Source organism: Notolepis coatsorum, assembly GCF_963971535.1.
Source record: "Notolepis coatsorum genome assembly, chromosome: 16".
Lineage (NCBI taxonomy): Eukaryota > Metazoa > Chordata > Actinopteri > Aulopiformes > Paralepididae > Notolepis > Notolepis coatsorum.
Window position 1 is genome coordinate 11,852,676 of NC_140180.1, and position 22,837 is coordinate 11,875,512.

Sequence of the window (22,837 nt, forward strand, 5' to 3'; positions counted from 1 at the left end):
AGAGAAACCTCCACTGGTATGTAGTCGTATCTAGAGTTGTGTGTGTGTGTGTGTGTGTGTATGTAGTCGTATCTAGAGTTGTGTGTGTGTGTGTATATAGTCGTATCTAGAGTTGTGTGTGTGTGTGTATATAGTCGTATCTAGAGTTGTGTGTGTGTGTGTGTGTATGTAGTCGTATCTAGAGTTGTGTGTGTGTGTATGTAGTCGTATCTAGAGTTGTGTGTGTGTGTGTTTGTAGTCTTATCTAGAGTTCCCAGGCACCGCAGGGGGTGTGATGTCAGGAGGAAGCGCTTTGAGTTTGTTTAGTCTAGATGTCACATTCTGAACATACCCTCCTCCCTGAGTGGCAGAGAGTACAGCCTGGTGCATCATCTGTCTGCAGGCGAGGTAAAGTGAGGTTCCCAGCCGCTCACATGCTGAGGCATGCGACAGAATTACAAAACATGATTCATCTATAGCAGGGGTTCCCAAACTTTTCAGGCCAGGACCCAGAAAATAAGGCGTCAGAGAGCCGCGGCCCAATGCACATCGTCAGGCTTTTTTTCTTTTTTTGCCAGGCGACCGATTTTTTAAGCCAAATATCACTTAAATCCTATTAAGTAGTTCAAGTTAGTTATTCATTTATATGTGCTATTTATGAGACGGCTAACTTGTTGCAAAATAATAATGATAATAATAATTAGGGATGTCCCGATCGCCTTTTTTTGCTTCCGATCCGATCCCGATCATGTGATTTTAAATATCTATCGATCCGATCGTTTCCGATCCGATCTTTCACATTAGTAATCAATTTTGACGCATTTTTGTCAGAAACTGGCAGAGCGAGACAAGCCCATCTGTTGCCTATAGTCCGGGGCGCGAGCGCGGAGGCTTTTGTTATTACATTCACCCTGAGAAATGTGCTTCTGCTTCATATGAGAAATATTAAAAGTTTCAATATATGTTTGCACATTAGTATACATTCAGTGTTCGACTTACGTAATGGTCCATTCTGGTCTGAAACGCCGACGATAATCCTCAGTCACGTTATCCTCCAGGTGAAAAGTTAGTCTGAAAACTTCGCCTCCAGCCTGTCCTCCTTGCAAACATTGCAACTGGCTTGACTTTCTATTTTAAAATGCTTAGTTCCAAACCTCTGACATTAAGTCTAGCTGCTCAAGTCAGTGGATATTAACCGTGTTTCGGGAGCGACGTGTTGTACTGTTGTTGTGATGTGGAGCGTGGAGCGTGTAGCCGGTCTAAATTAAAGGGAATGTGTTTGTTGAAACGGTGTAAATTAAAGGGGAATGTGTTTGTTTATTCTGCTCTGTGTGACAATAAATACATTAATGATATATTATATGTAATTTAAAACCAAAACTAAGGCCTTCGTATGAGTTTAAGACGTGGACATGGTCATGTTTGTTGAATAAAATTTTTCTTTTTTTGACTGCCGATTTTTATTATTATTTTTTCCCGATCCCCGATCCTCTGAAAAGCACGTGATCGACGCCGATCCCGATCACGTGATCGGATCGGGACATCCCTAATAATAATAGCCTCATTAAAATACTATTGTTGCTTCGGTTGTTGTCAGCGTTTTATGTGCATAATCTGTTATTTAGTTTGAAATGTTCGTTGAAATAAGTAGATTTTTAGTTTTTGTTTATTTATTAAGTTAATATAAAACCATATAGTCACATTTTAGAATACAATAGAATAGAATTTTAGAATACAACTAGAAACACTGTCCTGGCCTGCTTCTAAGTTCAGTGGCCTTAAAAAAAAAAAAAAAAACAAAAAAGAAAAAAAAAATGTTATCATCTCGCGGCCCACCCGTGGCTGCTCGCGGCCCACCTTTGGGTCGCGACCCCGACTTTGGGAACCACTGATCTATAGGGCAGTGTTTGTGTGTTTGTTTTATCAGCAGCGATTACCAGGCAATCATTTACATCTTATAGTCATTTTCATGATCGTCATCGTTTTCTTGTCTTGTTAATGAATTAATATTAATTAATATGAATACTAAAACTCTGTACGTAGTACATCTGATCAGCACTATTACTCAGTAGTACTCATTTATATATTGTATACCCAGTTTAATCACCTGTACGACTACGTTGTGTATTACTATTCCAGGTTACTGTTACATTTGCACTCTGGTTAGTGATTTGGGCCCCACTTTCATAACGTGGTTCTAAATCAGATACAGGTCAGATTCTCTTGCAATGTGACCTCAGTCTGAACAGTCGTGCAACTTTCATGTGACTTTTTACGTCACTCTAGATCAGCGGTTCCCAAACTTTTTTGGCCGTGCACCCCTTGTCACCTCCCGACCTAGCTGACGCACCACCCAATGGGTTTCCGACGCACCGAATGGGAAATTCTTGGCCGAAACAGATACCGAAAATAGGAAACAGTTGCCAAAAAACCGAATGCCGAAAGGCCGAAAATGATTAATATAAATATAATTTTTTTTACCCAGCTACCTGATTATGGCAAAATACATGATTATGGCAAAACTTAACTTAAATAATATTAATAATCACTATTATGGGCCCATAAAACATTTATTCAGCACTTTTGAATGCATACATTAATTCCAGACTGACTGCTGAAAGATTGTACAATTTAAACATTTTCTCTTTGCATACAACAAAATGTGCATTAAAGTCAAGTGCATTTTCTTTTCTCTGTAGGATAACTACAACAAAGTGCATTCAGAACAAAGCCAAGGTGCTTTAAAACTGCATAACGATCTGCATAAAGACACACACACACAAAACTGTTGTATTTACTACATCTCCCATGACTCTTAGCGGAGTCTAGATTGACATTTGTCAAACTTTTTATTTTTATGTCCATTTTCTTTAATAAAGTTAATTTGCGCATGTGACCAGTTCACACTGGAATCAGATTTTGGACACATGAAAAAAGAATAGTAATAATGTGAACTGCTCCAAAAGGAATAGTCACTATCAAGACTTCTGGGATGAAGAAGAAATGTATTTTGATGAATGAATAGTGACTTCATAATTATACTGCCCAAAAGAATAGTCACTTTCAATACTTCTGGGATGAAGAAATGTATTTCGATGACGCTAAATGAACAGTGACTTCATATACTGCCCAGAATAATACAGCTTGAGGGCTTGTGTCCATCGCGGACGTTTTATGAGTCGTCAGCTCCTTCCTGTCATTCAGTTCTATGCTGGAGACGCGACAGGCGCGCTCCTTTTCCCAGCCCCGCGCCTCGCGTTTATGAGCTCTCGGCGGCAGCGTTTTTGGGCGGAGCGCTCTCAGCGCATAAAGTTGAAACTAGTTCAACTTTTGGAAAGGAGCGCGCTCATCAAGGTAATCAACATCGAGGAAGGGGCGGAGCCGCGGCAGTCGCGAGATCCAGGAAAACGCTCTGAGCTTTTTTTTTTTTTTCCCCAAAGTGGTCCACCTTGAAAAAAACGTCCGCTATGGACACAAGCCCTAAGACGCTAAGAACCTTAACCCGTTGACCGGGCTGGATTTCCCCCTGGCTTTTCTGGCGAAGCAGTAGATGTTTTGTTCCCTATGTGGGGAGGCCTGGGTATCAATCCAGCCTGTGGCACCTGCCCAATCCCTGGGAGATTTACACACAGGATCTCTAGATTCTAGATTCCAACGGTTTGGCCTCCAGAGGTCTGGCTTTTGGTGTCAGACAGAGAAAAGCCTTTTTTTTTTTGGAATAACTAGCTTGGATAAACGACAGCGCTGTAATTCCTCTAATCTCTGGTCGTAATCTCAGGGTTTATTAAAAACTCAACGCTGTGGCGCGCCGACCCGGCCGTGCCAAGGCTCGGGATGAACGACTGGCATCTTAAAGCGCCGTTCCGGGATTATTTTCGGTAATAATAATCGGTTCATACTGTGGGTGCAGTAAGAAGTGTAAACACTGGGACATTAACTTATTGTTTTGGTTTGTTTTTAGTATTTTAACAGTAAGTGATTTGACAAGATAAGTCTGGAGGTCAATGAAGGTCAAATGTGAAAATAATAATACTAATAATAATAATGAAAAAAGTTAAATGTTTCTAAATATTGTGCAGTTAAATTAATGTAAGTCTCCCAGTCCAGTGCATCGTCAATCAACTTAGACATGGGAAAAGAAAAAAGGTTTACTTTCTATAGTGGGTTACTTTCTACAGTGGGTTACTTTCTATAGTGGGTTACATTGCATCTACATATCGTGTGGGACCAATGACTGATTGGTCCTTTAACCCTTTCACTGCCACACTACAGCAGGTTAACCCTTTCACTGCCACACTACAGAAGGTTAACCCTTTACTATCACACTACCAACAATTACCGTCGGTAGTGTGATAGTAAAGGGTTAACCTTCTGTAGTGTGGCAGTGAAAGGGTTAACCTGCTGTTGTGTGGCAGTGCAAGGGTTAACCTTCTGTGTATTGTCGCAGTGAAAGGGTTAACCGTTTGGTAGTGCAGCAGTGAAATGGTTAAAGCGTAAACCTCTTATTTCTGGGCAACCTGTTTCCTCACTGTGACAGAAAGGACATGAGCTGCTTCAGAGACATGAGTTACTAAGTATCACCAAGAGTTTGGTGGTGATGCAGTTTCAGAGAGAGGCAGCCATGTCCTTTATTTAGTTAGTCAGGTAATGAGATGGAGAGGAGAGAGGAGGGCAGAGGAGAGGTGAGGTGAGGAGAGGAGAGGAGAGGAGAGGAGAGGAGAGGAGAGGAGGAGAGAGGAGGTGAGGTGAGGTGAGGTGAGGTGAGGAGAGGAGAGGAGAGGAGAGGAGAGGAGAGGAGAGGAGAGGAGAGGAGAGGAGAGGAGAGGAGAGGAGAGGAGAGGAGAGGAGGATCAGAAAGGAATGTGTCATGTGACCACAGCCACACAGCTCAGTAGTCATGAATGCATCTCGGTTCCATAGCGCTGCTATTTGAGAAACACAATGCTCCTAAAATAGAAAGAGAGGTCCATCTTTCAAGTCACGAACAAGGTGCTCCTCCGAGAATCACTTTAACCCTTTGTGTACAGCCTCACGTGTGAGAGACAGAAATGTGAGAACGGTAATGAAAGAGGAGAGCAGGCTACTGGAGCACGCGGCGGATCATCTTTACGCTGTTTGTTCAGGTACAGATGCGACTTGAACACGGCATCGCTTTCTCTCCTCTTTGATCCTCCCGTCCTAGAATCAAAGCACCATCTATTTTAAAACGGGTCGAATCTAGGGGTGGACAACTGGACGGTATAAGCGGTATGAATTTGCGCTACGGTATGGATTTCATTTTGACTATACCTTCATACCTTGTGACCGGTAGACTAGAGAGAGCAGCTAGTCACGGCGGTAGCAATGACGGCAACGCTACTTGACGATTCACTCGACGTTTGCAGTGGTCGTTGCATAGTGTTTAATCCTCATGGGACGCATAACGGAAAAAAGCATTCCATGTGAAGGTATTCTGTATTTCTGCATGTCAACTAGGGCTGTCCCCGACTAAGGATTTGGATGGTCGACTATGATTGGCCAAAATTTGCTGTTAGTCGACTATTGGTAGAAAAAAAAATTAAAAAAAGTATAATATTTTTAATATTTTTTTTAATTTTAATATTAATTTTTTGTATCATTCCATTTGGGCTGTGGGGGGTGCTTAATGTCTGAAGGAGTCGACTGAAGGCTTCTTGTCCTCTGCAAAAGCATGCAATTGGTCCACTGATGGATACAGCCCCCTCAGCATCGACGGGGCACCGGTTGAGAGAGTCAACAGCTTTAAGTACCTCGGAGCCTACATATCCGAGGACTTGACATGGACCACACACATTGACAGTGTTGTGAAGAAGGCACGACAACGCCTCTACTTCCTCAGGCGCCTAAGGAAGTTCCAAGTCAGTCAGAAGATCCTTAAGAACTTCTACTCATGTACAATAGAGAGCATCTTGACCGGCAACATCACCTCCTGGTTTGGGAATAGCACTGCACAAGACCGAAGCAGACTACAAAGAGTGACACGTTCAGCCGAACGCACAATTGGAGGGGGGCTCCCCACCCTCCAGAACATTTACAACAAGCGTTGCAAGGGCAAGGCTAAGAGAATCATTAAAGACTCCAGTCACCCGAACAACTGCCTCTTTGAACTGCTGCGGTCAGGCAAGCGATACCGGAGTCTCAAGGCGAGCACAGAAAGACTCAGAAGAAGCTTCTATCCCCAGGCCATCAGGCTGCTAAACGAACAATGAATGAACACTACACAACAACAACCACCATAGATCCTCCCCTACACAACAACAACCACCAAACGCACATAGCACACACATCCACACGCACACACTCACTTTAAACAAACACACTGTAGCACCCACTCCACACACTTTATAGCACACACCCACTTTAAACAAACACACTGTAGCACCCACTCCCCACACTTTATATTTATTGATGAAGGATTGCACTACAACTCGTACACCTTACTGTAAATTGTACCTAAATTGTACCTCATCCCATTTCTGCTTTGCACTATATAGTACTGTACATTAGTACACTGCATAGTATTGTATATTATATGGTAAGAAACGGCCTCTTTGAACTGCTGCGGTCAGGCAAGCGATACCGGAGTCTTAAGGCGAGCACAGAAAGACTCAGAAGAAGCTTCTATCCCCAGGCCATCAGGCTGCTAAACGAACAATAAACACTATGCAACAACCATCAAATGCACACAGCACACACACCCACACGCACACACTCACTTAAACACTCAACACACTGCAGCACCCACTCTCCACACTTTAGATCACACAAACACACTTTATATTTATTGATAAAGGATTTGCACTACAACTCGTACACCTACTGTAAATTGTACCTAAATTGCACCTCATCCCATTTCTGCCTTGCACTATATAGTATTGTATATTAGTACACTGCACAGTATTGTATATTATATGGTAACTCAGTTACGTCTATTCTGCATCGAACATTGTACATATGTCTATACTGAACACTGTGACCTCATTTTTTTTACTTCTAATTTACATGCTATACTATGTTATTTTATTTCATACTTATCTTGTTTTGCACAGTCTCTGGAGCGCAACAGTAAGAAGCATTTTGTATAAAAGTATTCTGTACTTCTGTATGACAACTATTAAAGAAACTTGAAGAAACGTGAACTTGAAGAGGAGAGGAGAGGAGACGGCACCTGTTCGTTGATGGAGCTGTAGTCGTTGGTGGTGGAGACGTCGTCGTCCTCCGAGTCAAACAGGTCCTCCTGGTTGTCCAGCAGCTCGGCCAGAACCCTGCTCACCCACTCCTGCTCCCGGAGGTCCTCTCCTTCTACCGACAGACTGGGGGGGGGGGGGGGGGGGGGGGAGGGAGGGAGGGAGGGAGGGCGGAGGGGGAGAGAGATTAGAGTGTGACACTGCAGCACCGCTCTACTCCAGAAGAACACCAGATAACGCACAAATCTCACGCGGGCGAGGCGGGTGATCAGCGCTTCACTTTCGCCCCCATGTTAACGGACGTAGCTGTGCCCACCACGCGCATTTTCATAGAAATACACTCAATATCTGCATTATTATTACCACACATATAGATGTTGTTCAACCAGCTAATGTGTCTGTATGATCTTTCCCAATATACAAACAAACCATACTATACGTATCCAGGAGTACAGTCACACTGATCACCATTCTAAAAATGAATTCTAACATTCTAATTAATTATATATATAATAACTGGTTATACATGCAAAATGGACAATAGAACACCGGAACGGGAAATCTTTAAAAAAAAAAAAAAAAATCTTCAAACGGGGACTGACTTCGCATATACAGTAGACAAGGCATTTACAGCTGTTCCAATGTAAACGTGCCTTCCTCCTCCTCCGTGCGCTTATCGCCCCCCTGCTCTGAAGTCGGACTCGGTGTGGACGGCCGCGTGCGCGCTGTCCTCGCACGAAACCCGCGCGTGCCTACGTCCGTGCCTTGGTGGGATTCGTGCGGAAGGGTTGTGGACAAGGAGGGCGGACGGCGGCCTCCTCACTCCCGTCGAGGTCAAGCAAACGCTTCCGCAGCTCCGACGCCGACGGAGAGAGGAGCCCTCTGTGGATCCGTCAGGCTCCTGGACACGACTCGCTGACCGCATCGCATCCATATCCGTCCTTTTCATACCCTGTTCGTTTGCACGTCTATTATTTTTTTCTTTTTTTTGCACATTTGCCCTGCACTCCTTTCCAGATTCCTGTGTTTGTACACATTTACTTCACCACCTACATTTGCGATCTTAAGATTTTTTTTTAAAATGTATATACTGTAGCCTATATATAATAAATGTATACATTTTTGTATTTTTCAATTTACACATTTCACCAAAATTGTACAGGAAATTAAACATATAAACCCACAACACTAATAGTGGTAAATGACGGTAAACAGCCGCATCTAAATGCAATACTTTAGGTATCGCAGAACATCAAAGCGAAGCAGGCTATTTTCGGTCCTCGCTCCACAATAATGGAACGAACTTCCCACCAGACAGGACAGCCGTTACGTTGCGGCATCGACTAAAAACACCCCTCTTCAATCAATATATATATATCTATATAATAATAATAAAAAAGAACATTATACTATTATTATTATAATTTTTTTTTTATTATCCCCCCCCCCCTCCTTTGTCCATTTCTCTCCCCTCCCAATGTTAGTCGTTATGCCAATTCCCAATCCCCTTCCTGGTCGTCGTTGCGCACTCTGCCCCCTACCGTCGGTCTGGGAGGGCGGAGACTATCACATGCTTCCTCCGACACATGTGTAGCCAGCCCACCGCTTCTTTTCACCTGGCAGCGCGGACTCTCACTGGGGGAGTGTAACGTGTGGAAGGGTCACACAGTCAGGGAACAAAATAAGTACCAGCCAACCGCCAATGGCTGGTAAAAAATCTGCCTGGCTGGTAGTTTTTAAAATCTACCAGCCAAATGGCTGGTAAGTCAAAAAGTTAAGTTTGTTCCCTGAGAGCAGAGCTACACAGCAGTGCGCCTATTTTGCGAGCCGAAATAAGTCTGTGGTTTTTTCTTCTTCTCACAACGGGTCAAATGCATCTAACATGCATTGCATCGTCGCCATTCCTTTATGCCCACATCGCCCGAAATGAACGTTATGTTAGCGTAAGCTAACAAGCTAATCCTGATCAGCGGCAGAGCCATAGAGAACAGCAGACAGTGTGGACTGGGGAAAGGGAAATGGGGGGGGGCACTCTCCCTTTCTCTGTGTGTGTGCGTGCGTTTGGAAAGACAATGAAGTCACTAGTCAGGACTCAGGAGAGGAGTATATTGTAGTAAACTGAGGATTACTGAGGATGCACAGATAATGTTGATATTCAAATATAAAAAGGTTTCGAGAGGAGTGGAAGTTTGAAGACAGACTAGACTACAATATGATGCGGGGGTGGTGAGTTGAAACAGTGTGTGTGTCCCCGACCCCACTTCTATGTTTCAATAAATTATTTGCATTTAAAACTATTAACGCTGACTCATTCCTTCAGTCCACTCAAAATTATGCTAATATTCCTTATGTTGTTTATGATATTAATTGAAAATAGCATATGAGAGTATTATATAGTAATAATAACACATGGCGATATATTAAAAAGCTATTTTTAATTTTTGGCTGGTAAAAAATCTGCCTGGCTGGTAGTTTTTAAAATCTACCAGCCAAATGGCTGGTAAGTCAAAAAGTTAATTTTGTTCCCTCACACTACCTCCCTCCAGATCCTTCCCTCGCTGTGCAGGCGCCCCGACCGAACTGTAGGAGTCGCTGTTTTACAACGACCAGGACCCACCCTCGCTGGCTTCCCTCCCGCTGACTCTGCCGATTGCGTCAGTATGGACGGTCGACCGAGCCGGAGGCACCGCTGGCAGCCGGATTCGAATCCCACTGTCTCTGCGGTGGTAGACAGACGCTTAGTCCGCTGCGCTACCCCCCCCCGGCCGCGCCCTCTCGAACATTATACTATTATGTACTTTACTACCAAGTACTATGTTACGCAAAGTGTAACACTCAAATGTGGGCATGATCCTGGAGGATTCCCACACAGTTAAGACTAGTCGGTACGTCTGGGGGGGGGGGGGGGTCTCTTACTGGAAGATGTCGGGTCCGAAGACGGCGGCCAGCGCCCCGACGCTCCAGCTCTGCGGCTGCAGGGACGCCACGCTGGCCAGGAAGCGGCACAGGAACCTGAGCAGCCCGTAGTGGACCTGAGGGAGCTGCTGGAGCAGGAACTTCATGTCCCGGGAGAGCTCCTCCTCGTTGTTGTAGTCTGGGGGGGGGGGGGGGGGGAGAGAGAGAGAGAGAGAGAGAGAGAGAGCATCATCACCATCATCATCATCATCATCATCATAAATACACAGCTCCTCCTCGTTGTAATCTGGAGAGAGAGCAGGTCATCATCATCATCAGTCATTATTGCGCGTTGCCCGTGGCAGCGGTCAGTTATCGAGAAATAATTCACCGCCGTCAGGGGCAACCGATAATATTAAATGTATGAAGTAGTTTGGAGCTTGGTGCGTCTGGCGAGAGCTTGTATGGAAGGCACGAGAATCTAAATTGCTGCGCAAGTGCAGCTGCCAGTTCAGTGTCGCCATGTGGTTTCTTTTCGCTAGTTTGCTCGTGAGATTTGTATTAATTCTTGCTCTAAAGTGGTATTAAAAAGTCTTAAATTGTTTAAACCTACAGATACCCTGGGGGGGGGGGGGGGGGGGGGAGAGAGAGGGGGCGAGAGCGAGAGAGAGAGAGAGACAGGCAGGGAGCCATGAAGAGCCATAAACACAGATTATAAACTAGGATAGATTATGCACAACGCTATCAAGAGTGACTGGGGGTTAGAGGTCCGACCTGATGCCTCACTCACACGTCCCTTATTCTGATTGCAGATTACAGGTCAGGGATTACACACGTAAAGAAAGATTATACATGTAGTGGCTCCATGATGCAGGTAGACAAGACAAGACGCTGCCAACTCCCAGTTGATGTAATCTGGATGATTCTCTCCACTGTGACGACAACAACAACAACAACAGCAGCGGATTATGGATTACAAGCGCGGACGAGTCTGTGGAACACAAGGAGGAGGAGGAGAGGAGGAGGAAGAGGAAGAGGAAGAGGAAGAGGAAGAGGAAGAGGAAGAGGAGGAGGAGGAGGAGACACTGTGCTCCTAAATTTCTTTGTGTGCTCCTAATTTTTTTTTTATTTAGGAGCACATGTGCTCCCTGGGGAGAAGGTTAGTGTAGAGCCCTGTATATACCGGTAGTAATAATAATAACACATGGCGATATACTAAAAAGCTATTTCACGTTTTTGGCTGGTAAAAAAATCTGCCTGGCTGGTCGTTTTCTTTTTTTTTAATCTACCAGCCACCTTGGCTGGTAAGACAAAAAGTAAATTTTGTTCCCTGGGGTTAATTATTATTATTATTATAAACCAGGTATCGGTATCGGGACTGAAAAAGTCGGATCGGTGCATCCCTAGTATAAGCACCTTGGTACAGCTGCAGGAGGTGGATGATAGGGCTGAGCCCAAACGTTCGAACCTTCGTCCGTTACGTTGGCATTCGAATTCTAAATAAACATTCAAATTTTATATTTAAAAAAAAAAGATTATATGTGTTCTGGCATAAAATTTGAATGTTCGAACATATGTTTTTTATTTGTCTATTCATTCTGTTTTAAACCAATGGGGTTTTTCTTCACAGTTGCAGATAAAGATTAGGCTACACTAATATTATAGTATTAAAACTGATGAGTTATTAAAGAAAGTTGATTTAAAAAAATAAAAATACTTCTTTAATCAGATTAATGACTATTCAAATTGAGGATATATATATAATAATATTTTTCCAAAAAAATATATAATTTTTTTTGAATTTTTTTTTTTGAATTATTAAAAGCGAAGGTTCGAACGTCAGTTCGAAAAACCCTTACAAAGTTCGAAGCCCAAAAACAGGCTTCGGGGACAGCTCTAGTGGATGAGTGTGTTATAAGCACCTTGGTACAGCTGCAGGATGTGACCCTGCAGAGCGGTGGGGATGACTGGTTCAGGAAGCTCCTGCAGGAAGAGGCGGAGGAGACTGACGGCTGACGCCAGGTCCGCCTCCTTCTCTAGCTCCACCTCCTCGCCACTGTCGTAGCGCTGCCGCAGCCAATCCACGCGCTCCGCGTTGCCGTTGACCAGGAAGAGGCCCTCCAGGTCCAGACCACCTGGGAATGTGAACACACGTTTACATTTAGTCATTTAGCTGTCGACGCTTTTATCCAAAGCCACTTACAAGTTCTGTACGACAAGTCATCAGGAAATGGACAACTCTTATCAGCTGAGTAACAAACACACACACACACACACGCAAGCCCAAGCATGCATCCACACACACAAGCATGCATCCACATACACACACAGATAGTGATGCACCGATGTGAACATTGTGGCCGATACCGATAACCGATATTAATATTGCTGTTCTGGCCGATACCAATATTTACCGATGTCGATATCTCTGTATAGATTTTTTTTTTTTATGATAATCAAATAAAGAGCTATTTTCAAAAAAGAAATTTAACTCATTTTCATAAATTACTGATATTTTGAAACTATTTAAGGTAAAAACATGTATAAAAAATATATATATATATATTATATCGGCCCATATCTGCCCTATCTTGATATCGGACCGATACCGATGTGTAAAAAAACTGCCATATCGGCCGATATATCGTGCATCACTACACACAGAGGAAATTATTGAGTGACAGCTTTAGTGACTCTCCGTTCAACCTGGTATTTACATGGACTTGAGGCCACAGAACCTGTAGGCCACGTCTGAAACACAGTCAAAACCCAGCAGAGTAGACTGATCAGTATTTATAGTAGCCAACTTTATGCTAATTGTATGCCAAGTCTTATTTTATGTCTACACTACTGCTGTGAAGCACTCTGGGCTATGATTCCTGCATGAAAGGTGCTATACAAATAAAGTCTAGTATTATTATCATCAGGCAACGTCTGAAACACACTCAAAAGCCCTCGTGAGAAGACAGATAAGAGTAAGACTAACATTTATACACACAGGTTGGTAAGAACATTGTTTTCCACTGGTGTTGTTTTTCTTTCCTTGTTGAAGAGGGTTGGAACTTGGAAGACAAACATTTGGCACTGAGGAAGTTGAGAACAATTAACATGCGCTGCGATTCAGACCATTGTTCTCGTCTGCCAAGGAGTGTTTTGATAATGCCATGGTAACACGCCTTCGTTGGAGGTACAACAAGCCCCGAAGAGCCGATTTGTTACTGTGACAACAGGCCTCATCTTGGCTCAACTGTGCAGTGGCAGTAACGTTGACCATTCAAAGTTTCAACGTGTTTGTTTTGTTTGTTAAAATAAGTGGTCTACATGTTAAAATAAGTGGTCTCCATGTTAAATTAAATGGTCTACATGTTAAAATAATAGCTCTACACGCTTGACAGCCACCACTGTGTCTGGTCAGTAACATGGGCCTCACAGTCCCTCCGCTCTGCAGTTAACACAAAATACATTTCCTGGTAACCCTTCCCACTTCATCCAATCGGGTGAGAGAACTCTGAGCTGCCGGAGTTCAGGACTCTACTGCGGTCGGTGTGACACACTGCAAGAATAAGAAATAGAAACTAGTTTTACAAGTAACATCTACCAGTGCAGTAAGCACATTTGGTTTGGCAAGATTTCTTGAAATAAGTAAAAATAACCCTAACCCTAACCCTGATTGGATAAAGTGGGAACAGGATACCAGGAAAAGTATTGTGTGTTTACTGCAGAGTGGAGGGACTGGGAGACCCATGTTACTGACCAGACACTCTATATCAGTGATAGCTGTTTACTGCAGAGCGGAGGGACTGGGAGACCCATGTTACTGACCAGACACTCTGTATCAGTGATGGCTGTTTACTGCAGAGTGGAGGGACTGGGAGACCCATGTTAATGACCAGACACTCTATATCAGTGATGGCTGTTTACTGCAGAGCGGAGGGACTGGGAGACCCATGTTACTGACCAGACACTCTATATCAGTGATAGCTGTTTACTGCAGAGCGGAGGGACTGGGAGACCCATGTTAATGACCAGACACTCTATATCAGTGATAGCTGTTTACTGCAGAGTGGAGGGACTGGGAGACCCATGTTACTAATACTGACCAGACACTCTGTATCAGTGATGGCTGTTTACTGCAGAGCGGAGGGACTGGGAGACCCATGTTACTGACCAGACACTGTCGGAATGTAGAGCTATTTAACACTTATTATTTTATTTTTATTTTTTATTTTTTAAACACCACTTACAGCACCTTTAACTCATTGAGCGCCATAAACGAGATATCTTGTTTCTGGTTCCTTTTTTTCTATTTTCTTATTCTAAACACTCGCGCGGGCCTGTGTGAGTGTGGCTGGAACCTCTCGGTCCCCGGCCTCTCTGTCCCTGGTCCAGCACGCTCCGCCTGGCTACTGGAGCTAGCTGGCTTTCCGCTGCTCGATACAATGTGCAGCTCATGGGGATGAGAGCATCCGTTCTTCATCGTCGCCCTCTAGCCCAGATCAATAAGGTGTGGGTTAGCGAGTTGGCTGGCGTCCAGGGTATAGGATGAGCGCTCAGGGGGGTTGGATTATAGCATCTGCTGTTAACAGCCTCGCCTCACAGAGCTCAACAGGCTGTAGCTATAATACGCTTTCAAACATGGTAAATGGCTGCTTTTTTATATAGCGCTTTTATCCAAAGCGCTTTACAATTTTGTTCCTCACATTCACCCATTCACTCACACACCGACGACAGAGGCAACCATGCAAGGTGCCAACCTGCTTATCGGGAGCAATTAGGGGTTAAGGTCGCTTTCACACAGGGGCTGTTTGGTCCGGACTTTCGGACCAGAATTCGATAGTCCGGTTTTTCGGGTCTGTGTGAATGCGCGTCGAACTCGGGCCGCGGACCAAGCAGGCGAACTCTAGTCCGCCTGAAAATGTAGGTCTCGGTTCGGCTTCAGCGGACCAAACACGAACCAAATATAGGAAGTGATTATTATTACCACTGCTTGCAGCACTCACTGCAAAACAAGCACACTGCATCTAATCTATCTATCTATCTATCTATCTATATATCTAACTGTGCATCTTGGGAAGAAGGAAGAAAAACGCGGCTTATTATTATTACCGAGGCGCACGGCATTAATAATGGATCAATGCCACGTCAATACTATTATTATTATATTATTATTATTGGTCTACAAGTTGTTTAGCGAGAGGATGGTGGTAATGTGCTTCAATAGAACAATGGATCAATGCCATGTCAAAACTCGCTCCGCTGATCTGAAGGGCTCGCAGACAGTCCACACACGCGCGCTGCGCGCACACACGGCTTCCAGCCACACACACATTTCCACTGTCCAATAGACAAGCGCCCTTTTCGACCGCGTGACATTGTTCAGAAGGTCTCGGTGCGCTGACAGATTTCTCTATGTGAACGCAGGCGAACCAAATGAAGAATGCAACAATGTTGCAACTTCACCCCCAGAACCGCACCGAGTCCACCAAAACTCTATGTGAAAGCGACCTAAGTGTCTTGCTCAAGGACACATCAACACGCTGCCCGGGAATCGAACCGGGAACCTCCGGATTGCCAGACGACTGCTCTACCTCCCGAGCTACTGTGGCCCCCAACAGGCTGTACACTAGCTAGTCAGTAGCTACGCTTTCAAACATTCTACAGGCTGTACACTAGCTACGGCTGCTACGCACTCAAACGCTCATGCTATACTTTAGTTTCAAACGTTCATTTTAACCTATAATGATCATAATGTATGACAGCATGTATAATAGTGCTGTATATACCGTATATATAAATTTATATTTACAGCATATTATAGTTAATTATTATTATAATTCTATATACCTACTTATACACCCTGCATATAACCCATACAACTCTGTATAATAACATGTATAATAATTCTGTATATATATATACCCATATCTGTCTGTACATCTGCAAATAATCATATTTACACATCTGTAGATACTATATCTATATCGTTACATATCACTTACCTACTCTTACTAGTTACACTGCTGGCCAGTATGACTTACTACCATAGTGTCTTTATACCAGTGCACTCTGGTTGGATGCCAAACTTATTTTGTTGTACTCTACTTGAGCTGTATAATGACAATACATTTAAATCTAATCTAATAAAATCTAATTTTAAGTCACATTTGACCAGAAATATAACCTTAATAAAAAGGGGAACACCACCCAAATTAAGAAAACAAATGCATGTATGTTATTTCCACGGCCTAGAGGGAAGCTCGATCAATGCAGTATGTGAACGGTTGGTCTCAGTGACATCTGAGTGACCCGGGTCTATTTATGGACATCACAAGCTTGACTTTTAGCACTCTAGGTTTTGGATGAGGAGAGTGTTGTTCAAGGTCACTAATATATATAGATAATTTTAGGAATAACATGTATATCTATCCACATCTGTCTGTACTTACCTGGATATAATAATTTTACTATATCTATATCATTCTGTACAGTGTACATATCCCTTACCTATTAGTTACGCTGCTGGCCAGTATGACTTAGGGATGCTCGATATTGGCTTTTTTACCGATATACCGATATTGTCCAACTCTTAATTTCCGATACCGATATCAACCGATACCGATATATGCAGGGTTCCCCCCCCCCCCCCCCCCCCCCCCCCCCCCAATGGAATAATTTCAGGTAATTACCATTACATATCTCTTGTTGTGGAATGAACACAACATTATGCATACTTTTGACAATAAATAAAATCAGAATTTGTTCTTACTTGCTTGCCTGGGTAAATAAAGGTTATAGAAAACCGATACCGATATTTTCCGACATCACATTTTAATGCCGATATCGGCCGATAATATCGGTAGGCCGATAATATCGGACATCCCTAATTATAGTGTCTTTATACCTGTATCACTGTATATATTAATACTACAACTCTGCACATACATCTGATTAGCACTGTACTCATTTATATATTTTATACCCAGTTTTAATCACCTGTATATTGTATATTACTATTGCAGTTTACCGTTACATTTGCATTCTAGTTGGAAACGTAAAAAAAACAGGAAATTATACTCAGAACAGCCCTGGTTGCTCTCAGTGACATCTGAGTGACCCGAGTCTTATTTAGGGAACAACTTCCCACCTGATGACATCACAAACTTGACTTTTAGCACTCTTTATGTTTTGGATGAGGGAGAGTGTTTTTACGGTTACATCTGTATTCTGGTTGGAAACTTGTTTTTGTTGTACTCTACTTGTGCTGTATAATGACAATACATTTGAATCTAATCTACTCTAATGTATGGGTTCTTAAATTGGGTGGGTGATCCCATTTTAAACTCTTTTTAACCCTTTCACTGTCACACTACCAAATGGTTAACCCTTTCACTACCACACTACAAACAGCAGTCTGTAGTGTGGTAGTGAAAGGGTTCACCCTTCTGTAGTGTGGTAGAGAAAGGGTTAAAAACAGTTTAAAAGTCCAAAAGGAATGAATTGTAGCTCTTGTCCTGTGATCCAGTGTCACAAAACCCAGGGTGATAAAGACAGGACCAGAATCAGACACATAACCAACTCTGGGTCCCGACCAATGAAATTCCTTGGCGCTGAGAAAATAGCTTAAGAACCCGTATTGTGGGTTAAGTGTGGCTCCTTGGACTGCATTTATATATATTTATATTAATTTACAACGTATGCCTCACATTTCACCCATTCACTCAGACATTCACACATCGACGGCGGAGGCGACCATGCAAGGTGCCGACCTGCTCATCGGGAGCAGTTAGGGGTTAAGTGTGTCTTGCTCAAGGACACCCTGCTCGAGGAGGAGGAGCCGGAACCAAACCGGGAACCTTCCGATTACCAGATGGCCCCTCTACCTCCTGAGCCACTGTAGTGTCGCTCCTTCCAACTGTTCAAAATGCCCACTATAAGCTATTGAACCAAAGCATATAGTTGACGCACGACTCAAAAGAGACTCTTGAATCCAAGTTCTTCCTTTTAACCGTTTAGCGACGGGGCTGTGCAGAATGTCCAGAACAAACAGAGAGATGCGGTCAAAGACGAGTCTCTCTCTGGGCTCAACCGCTTCGTCCGTCACGTGTGGTCCTCGCTAAAGTGTCACCCAATCAGAGGGGAGCGACTGCCTGAGGTGGTTATTTGATACGTCTAGAATGTTCTACGTGGGAAATATAACCAAAAGGTGAAATAAAATCACTAATATAGAATAATAATAACAACAACAACAACAACAACAACAACAACAACAAAAATATGTCTTTCTTTCAAATGTATTGTCATCATACAGCTCAAGTAAAGTGCAACAAAAACATATCAATCTACAGGTGATTAAACTGGGTATAGAATATTTCCCGCCACAGTTGTATAAGGTTTTTTTTAAATATAAAGTTTGCCAATAGGGACATGTCAGTAGTATTGGCAGTGGTAGTAGTCGTAATAGTAATCCACTATATTTTTTTCTTTTCTAAAAAAATAAACCAGTTCAACACAGGTAACTTCATTTGCTTCATTTCTTTGGTGGCTCAAATGTCTGCTCTAGTCGATTGTGTTTTGAGCACAAAGTTCATCATAGATCTAGCCTCTTTATTTTGCTCTCAAAGTGCACCAGATTGATTTAACTTAAAAATTTACAAAAAAAAAACATGGGCGGCTACGTGGCGTAGTGGGCAAGGCGCTCGCCACGAAATGCTGGAGACGCTGGGCTCGCCTGTTCGAGCCCAGCGCTCCACATTGCTTTCAGTTTAGCTGGTCGTTCATACTAATACACATTGGCCGTATTAGGGGGTGGGAAACTGATGGGTGGGGATCGGGCGTTGTGGACAGCGACTCCTACAGGTAGATTGGTGCGCCTGCGCAGTAGAATCAGGAAGTGTCGGGGGCAACGTGAGCCTCCCACGCGTTACTCCTCGCCACTGAGAGATCGAGCTGCGCAGGTGAAAAGATGCGACTGCTGTTACCTCAAGTACCGGAGGGGACTTGTGCTATGTATGACTTAGTCCACATTGCAGCCGGCTTGTGGGAGGCAAGAAACAGCGTCCGTGACAGGGGGGGGTTGAATCGGATGATACGAAATTGGGATGGGAGAAAATATAGAAAAATGGGAGAAAAAGTGGATAAAAAAAATAAAAATTTACAAAAAAATAAAAGTTCCGTATACATACAGTGGCGACAGTGGCTCGGGAGGTAGAGCTGAGCAGTCGTCTGGTAATCCAGAGGTTCCCTGTTGGCTTCCCGCTCCTACCCGGGCAGCGTGTCGAAGTGTCCTTGAGCAAGACACTTAACCCCTTAACTGCTCCCGATGAGCCGGTCAGCAGCTCGCCTGGTGCACCTCTGCCGTTGGTGTGTGAACGTGTGAGTGAATGGGTAAAAGCGCTACAGTATATAAATGCACCATTTATTTGCCATTTACAAGTGATTACACTGGGTATAAAATATATAAATTAGTATATTTTGAGACTGGGGTTACGTGACAAAACACGCCCATCTGTGTTGTTGACGCTCTGTGTGGTCTAGTTAGTATGTACATTGGGCGTGCAGGCTAAAATATGTGCGTCTTGTTTGTGTGTGTGTGTGTGTGTGTGTGTGTGTGTGTGTGTGTGTGTGTGTGTGTGTGTGTGTGTGTGTGTGTGTGTGTGTGTGTGTGTGTGTGTGTGTGTGTGTGTGTGTGTGTGTGTGTGTGTGTGTGTGTGTGTGTGTGTGTGTGTGTGTGTGTCTGTGTGTGTGTGTGTTCCATCAACGTGCTTATCAGTATGCAGGAAGCGGAGCATGTCTTTGTTGATGGTCATCAATCATCGTTCCTTGGTTACATCACGTATGTGATGAAACAAACATAGCGATGGAATCAGTAGACTGGGTGAGGGGGGGGGGGGGGGGGGGGGCAGGGGACTGGGCTCACGACAGAACAAGCCTAAAAGACACTAACACAAAGACACTAACCAGAAAGAGGTATTTTAACCCTTTCACTGCCACACGACAAATGATTAACCCGTTCACTACCACACGACATAAGGTTAACCCTTTCACTACCACACGACATGAGGTTAACCCTTTCACTACCACACGACATGAGGTTAACCCTTTCACTACCACACCACAGACTGTTCAGATTCGGATTCCTTTATGGTCACGTATTTCAGTACCTTACAGCAAGAAAGAGTGAACCGACTGATCACTGGGGGAGCCGAGGAGGCGTACAGAAGGGAGGCGGCGGAACTGGTGGCCTGGTGTCAGGACAATAATCTCTCCTTGAACGCAGACAAGACCAAGGAGATGATTATTGACCCACAGAGGAGGAGGAGGAGTGTACAGCACACACCTCTGTACATAGTAGGTGAGACGGAGGTGGATAGGGTTAAAACCTTTCAATTCCTCGGTATCCACATCAGCGAGGACCTCACCTGGGCTCACAACACCCAACATATAATAAAAAAAAATCCCACCAACGACTGTACTTCCTAAGAAGGCTGAGAAAATTTGGCATGCCACCCAAGATTCTCAGCAACTTCTATAGAAGTACGGTTGAGAGTGTCCTTAGTAGCAGCTCAATCACGGTCTGGTATGGAAACTGCACTGCTAAGGAGAGGAAGGCACTCCAGCGAGTGATTAAAACTGCTCAGTACATCTCTGGAGCAGCCTTCCCCTCACTACAGGACATTTACTCTACCAGGGCCACCAGGAGAGCACATAACATAATTAAGGACAACACACACCCCCAACACAGACTCTTCAACCTCCTGCCATCAGGCAGGCGATATAGGAGTCTGAAAGCCAGAACTACGAGACTGACAAACAGTTTCTACCCACAGGCCATCAGACTCTTGAATGCCTAGCCCCCCCCCCCCTCCACACACACCTTCTACTATGAACTATGAACCACTAAAGACACTTTTAACTGCTGCTGTGACCCACTGTCACCTCCATTCACATGATCAGAACGTGCAATGTAACTCACTGTGCCTTGTATATATATTTTATCTATTTTACCTTATTTTCTAGCACTCGCTTGTATTTAAATATGTTTAAGTTAAGTACTGTGTGATTTTTTGTGAAGGGTGGACTAGCAAAGTAAGATTTTCATTGTATGGCAAACTGTCGTTTTAACTGTGCATATGACAATAAACAATCTTGAATCTTGAAATTCTATTTGTTGTGGTCCCTCGACCAATAGCAGCTTCTTCCACTAATATAAATACAATAAGAATAAAATAAGATGACTGAGGCCATGTCCAGACTAAAACGATTTTGGTCATTTTAGGCAAAGTATTTGATCGTTTGCACCGTTCTGCCACACGGAACTGTGTTTCTGGCAGCCTGAAGACGATACTTTCTGATACCAGCTCCCAGAGTGCGCAATTCTGAAGACGCCCCCCATTGCGTCACCATCTTTACAAGCGATACGCGTCTTCTCCTGAACCGATAGCCCACCTCTCCCTTACCCCGCGTGTGAAAACATCACAACAATGGCATGTACAGCTATTGAGCTTGATCGGGCTTTTACAGCTTTACATATGCTGTGCTCTCTATCGGTCTGAAGCGGAGCGGGGCTCTGCTGAGCTTACACACAATCCCAACCGAGGCGCACACACATGCTCACACGCATCTCCCTTAATCCGCATGCAAACCCAGACAACAACAAAATAAAGCTGTAGCCAGCCAGCTAGCATTGATGCTATTCAAAATGCTATCCACATTAGCTAAATAGCTAACCAACTAAATACAATAGACAGTGGTATCCTGAGGTAACGTTAAATACAACGTTTGCTAGTCGAAATGACTGGACACACACAGGGACAAGTAAACGTCAATCAATTAATTTATTCCAACAGGTAGTTTGAGCTGCATGTGAGCCGCGGTCTTTCTCTCCTCTCCTTTGGAAACGAATGACGTTTCGAAAAGCACAGAACCGGCCGACACAAGTTAAGCTGCTAGCAACAGACACTATAACACTTCCGGTCGGGGTTTTTCAAAATAAAAGAAACAGGAAAGACATTTATTTTGTAAATTTGTGGCATGCACTTATTATCTTGAGATGTTTTCGTTTTTACGGAAACCTTAAAACAAAACGAAAACGAAACAGATAAAAAATCGTTTTACTCTGGACAAGGCCTGAAATAAAGATGACTATATACAGTTCTAAAAAGTGTGCAGTGCACATCGTGGGAGCATGGTCACAGAATATTCTACACACACACTCTCTCTGGTTACGTTCACACTGCAGTCAAAACTGGCCCAAATCAGATTTCTTTGCTCATATGTGACTCAAATCAGTTTTTTTCATGACAGTGTGAACAGCACAAATCACATGGAATCTGATCTTTCCACTTTCATATCTGGTCCTAAATCAGATACGCAGGTCTGACCTTTTGCAATGTGACCTCAGTCTGAACAGTCATGTGACTTTCATGCAACTTTTACAGTACGTCACTCTAGATTGTCATCCCGTCTTTTTTTTAACGTCAAATTTCTTTATTGTTAATTGTCTGCATGCGGGTCAGTTCAGGAGCGTGACCAGTTCACACTGGAATCTGATGTTGGCCACACAAAGAAAAATCTGATCGAGCAATAAATCAGAATTGAGAACTAAGGCGTGCAGTGTGAATGCAGCCACTCTCTCTTCCTGTACAGAGTGTGTCACATGCTAACCTACATTACAAAAGGAAAAAAACATCTTAACAATTTTAAGCTTATATAAATGGACCTCTCAGGCATTTGTCATTTTGACAAAGCCCTGGTTCTTT

General features: G+C 43.6%; 1 protein-coding gene across 1 annotated transcript in view; it reads right to left on the reverse strand.

Annotated features, from left to right (window-relative positions):
* The window catches only part of fam13b (family with sequence similarity 13 member B), a gene marked incomplete at its 5' end in the record, with an annotated part of 152,906 nt that overhangs the window by 120,724 nt on the left and 9,345 nt on the right, over nt 1-22,837 (reverse strand). Inside the window, 3 exon segments of the mRNA XM_084332495.1 lie at nt 7,166-7,310; nt 10,101-10,278; nt 12,002-12,214. Of these exon segments, the coding sequence (XP_084188621.1) occupies nt 7,166-7,310; nt 10,101-10,278; nt 12,002-12,214 (536 nt within the window).